The 3,122-nt window shown below is 37.7% G+C and overlaps 1 protein-coding gene across 1 annotated transcript; it reads right to left on the bottom strand.

The window, feature by feature from the left end:
* Positions 1–455: 455 nt before the first annotated feature.
* Positions 456–2,575, bottom strand: LOC114177480 (protein PHYTOCHROME KINASE SUBSTRATE 1-like). Its single transcript, XM_028062849.1, has one exon. The coding sequence runs from the start codon at positions 2,302–2,304 to the stop codon at positions 823–825; it is 1,482 nt and encodes a 493-aa protein (XP_027918650.1). The 5' UTR covers positions 2,305–2,575; the 3' UTR covers positions 456–822.
* Between the last annotated feature and the right edge of the window lie 547 nt (positions 2,576–3,122).

Raw genomic sequence — 3,122 nt, 5'->3', positions numbered from 1 at the left:
GCATGCAATGCAATGTAATGTAACAAAACCTTATGCAGGGTTCTGTTCTATTCTAGTGATCGCATAATTGAAGTCTGAGGAATAAAAAAAAATGCATACAGTGGTTGGTAATGGTAACTACACTTTTTTCATGCAAATTTCATTCTTGTTTGTGAGTGATATGGCTAAAATGGTGACTGTGTGCAGAGAGACAATCTTGCTGAACTAACTTTTTGGGTTAAGTTTCTATGATTTTCTTTGCGGTGTTTGTTGGTAGAAATTGGATGTACTATTTGAAATAGCCGACAATTGGACAGTAAGAAATTTGGAAATTACGGTTGTTTTATTAGACAGTAAGGAAAATATCATGAAAAGTAAAGGGAAAAACTATTCCATTTATATGCTAAAATAAGCTTTCTGGACATCATTCTAATCCAAGGACCAGACCCAACAAAATACATAAAAACAAAGCTATGCAACAAGCAGAGGAGTTTTTCCCATATCTTCACTTCACAATACGAGGTCCCCTTTCACATCCCTTTCTTTTTATGAGACCAAAAGCATGGCTACAAAAACATCCATTTTCGTCACCTTTTTAAATAGGAGCTGCAAATTCTAGATGGAAAAGCATTCATGATATCAAAGGTTACAGAAAAATACAACAAGATTATTAAGAGGATATAGGACTATATAGTACACAAGAAACACCTTGACCTTACTATCGACGTGGTGATTTGAAGCCCATAAGATGCACTCTTTGCCTTTCTCACACTTCCATGCGTAGTACTATACTCACACATAATTGAACAAATTCCAAGAGCAAAATAACATCTCAAACTTATGCTAAATGTATAGTAGTTTTGAGGCATGTGGTGATGCGGCATAAGCGTGATGTTGTTGTCCATATTTTGCACCAAGATTTCCCAGTTTGGTCTCAGAAGGAAACCTAGCGATCTGAGAGGTATTAGTCCTGTTACGAATTTTGGGTGTAGAGTTTGGATGTTCATATGTTATGAAAGCATCACCGGCAACTCTAACTGATTTGTGGCTCTTGCAACCCAACAGCATGCTAGGGCGTCTTCTCTGAACCTCTCTAGGGGCTTTTGTTTTTCCATCTGATGATAAAGTAAATGCTGTCCTTATTGGACTCCTTATGGTTACTTCTGACATCTGTTCTTCACAGTCTGACATTACTGCAGCACTGGCAGTGGCCACACTCCACTCTATGCTTGCCTCACTTGGTGCATAACCATTTGTGGGACTCACACACCCAGAAGCAGCATCTGATGTTTGTCTTGCAAGAAATGGGTTGGTTTTGCTTTTGATGCTTTCGATCTCAAACAGGTCTGAACTTGCATCACTTGCAGCATCGTTCATGTACTTTGAATCAATTTCTTCCGTCCTCGAGGACATTTCCATCCTTCTATCAAAGCTCAAGGACTTGATCTTGTTTTTCAGTACGGTGGAGCCAAACACCTCCAAGGATTTCCTTGGTTTCATCTCTTCTTCCTCTTGTTGAGCTTGCATTTTCATAAGATGGTTTTGGTTTCCCGAGGCAGAACTCAAGGGTGAGAATGCCAAACTGTTCCTTCTGCTTTTCACTCCCACCCCAAAATTCTCTTCCTTTTGGAAATAAACGTTATTGATCTTCAACAGTTCTGCATTAGGCTTGCTTAATTTAATCGAATGGCTAGCATCTAGAGCAGCAATATCCACCAGTTTTCTTGTTGTTGTTTTGCCATGAACTGCACCGTAAGTAGAAGTTCTGCTAAAACTGATTTCACCTGCATCAACAGAATCTTTGCCAGAACAAGAGCATTTGAAGCCAAGACCAGCTAGAACGCTCTTGGCTTGACACTTATCTTTTTTACTCCTCAGAGAATTTTTCATCCCAGTCTGCAGAAAAGCACTCTGGCTATTGCTAGTTGATTCAGAACGAATGCTTGGAGTTCCGTACTGAAGTGTGTGCTTTCTAGTTGCTAGAGCTACTGGTTCATCTCTCTGGTGCAGGTACTTTGAGGTGGCTATGCTGCTGGCAGATCTAGGGGTCTCAGATTCTCCTACATTGAAGTACTTTTCAGCTCCGAACACTCCGATTTCTCCATTCTCTTCTTTCTTTTCTAGCTTCTGAAGAGGGGATTTTCTGCTGCTGATGAAGTGATTGAGCTTTTGGCTTGGTTCACCAAGCCTTCCTACAATGGTCCCTTCATTGCCATTCAAATATGCAGAGAAAGTGGCATCGTAGATGTGACTGTTATTGTTCTCAGAATTGAAAGTATGCAACTGATGAAAGGTGCTGTTTGCAGTGGATGAAATGGTAGCCATAGTTGAAGGAGAAAAAGTTGTAGGTTAAAGCCAAAAAGAGAAAATAGAAGGAGTTTGGAGACAGGTTAACAGAAGTGCATGAAAATAAAGAATTGGTGAAGTGTTATGAGAAAGTTGAGCATAAAAAGGGCTTAAAAAACATGAAACAAAGTTTCCTAGGTGCTTTTGAGGATCAAAGTTGAGGGGGGAACATACTTTATGCAATGAAAAGGCAAAAGGGTAGCTATAGAGAGAGAAAGAAAATGGATTCAAAGAGGAAATATTGAATAATGTGTGTCATTCCAATTTAGTAGCAGCTCTATATGTAGGCTATTGGAATATGCAAAATTACACATAGTAGGACCATGTGTTAGTAGCTGACCTGACACTTCACCCCATAGTTTTCACGCCGAAATTACATCCAATTCAGACACAACTATATTTTATTGGAAAAATATTTTTCTATAATTATTTTATATTACAAAGTGAGATAGAAGAGAAAACTAAGTTCAGATAGTCACATATCATAAGTCATCTAGTAGAAAGAAATAAAAGGTATTATAAAAACCCTAATAGTTATCTTCATTCAATCAATCACAAATTAACATTATATATGACCTTTTTTTCTTTTGAAAGGACATGGGTATAAGAAGTTAACAAACTGTATTAATTTCAAGGAGATTATTTATTTTATATTTTTAACGAAAAATCATTTTAATTGTGAATGTGTATAACTTCTCTCTATTTTCTACTTGTCTCAAGTGTAGTTTGGTTATATTTGTTTTCTTAGAGATTCGTCTCTTTTCTGGAAGAAAGGATTGCAAGTACGGAATTGCAAC

The sequence above is a fragment of the Vigna unguiculata genome, chromosome 3 (assembly GCF_004118075.2).
Source record: "Vigna unguiculata cultivar IT97K-499-35 chromosome 3, ASM411807v1, whole genome shotgun sequence".
Taxonomy (NCBI): Eukaryota; Viridiplantae; Streptophyta; class Magnoliopsida; order Fabales; family Fabaceae; genus Vigna; species Vigna unguiculata.
This window is presented reverse-complemented; position numbering and strand designations above follow the sequence as displayed.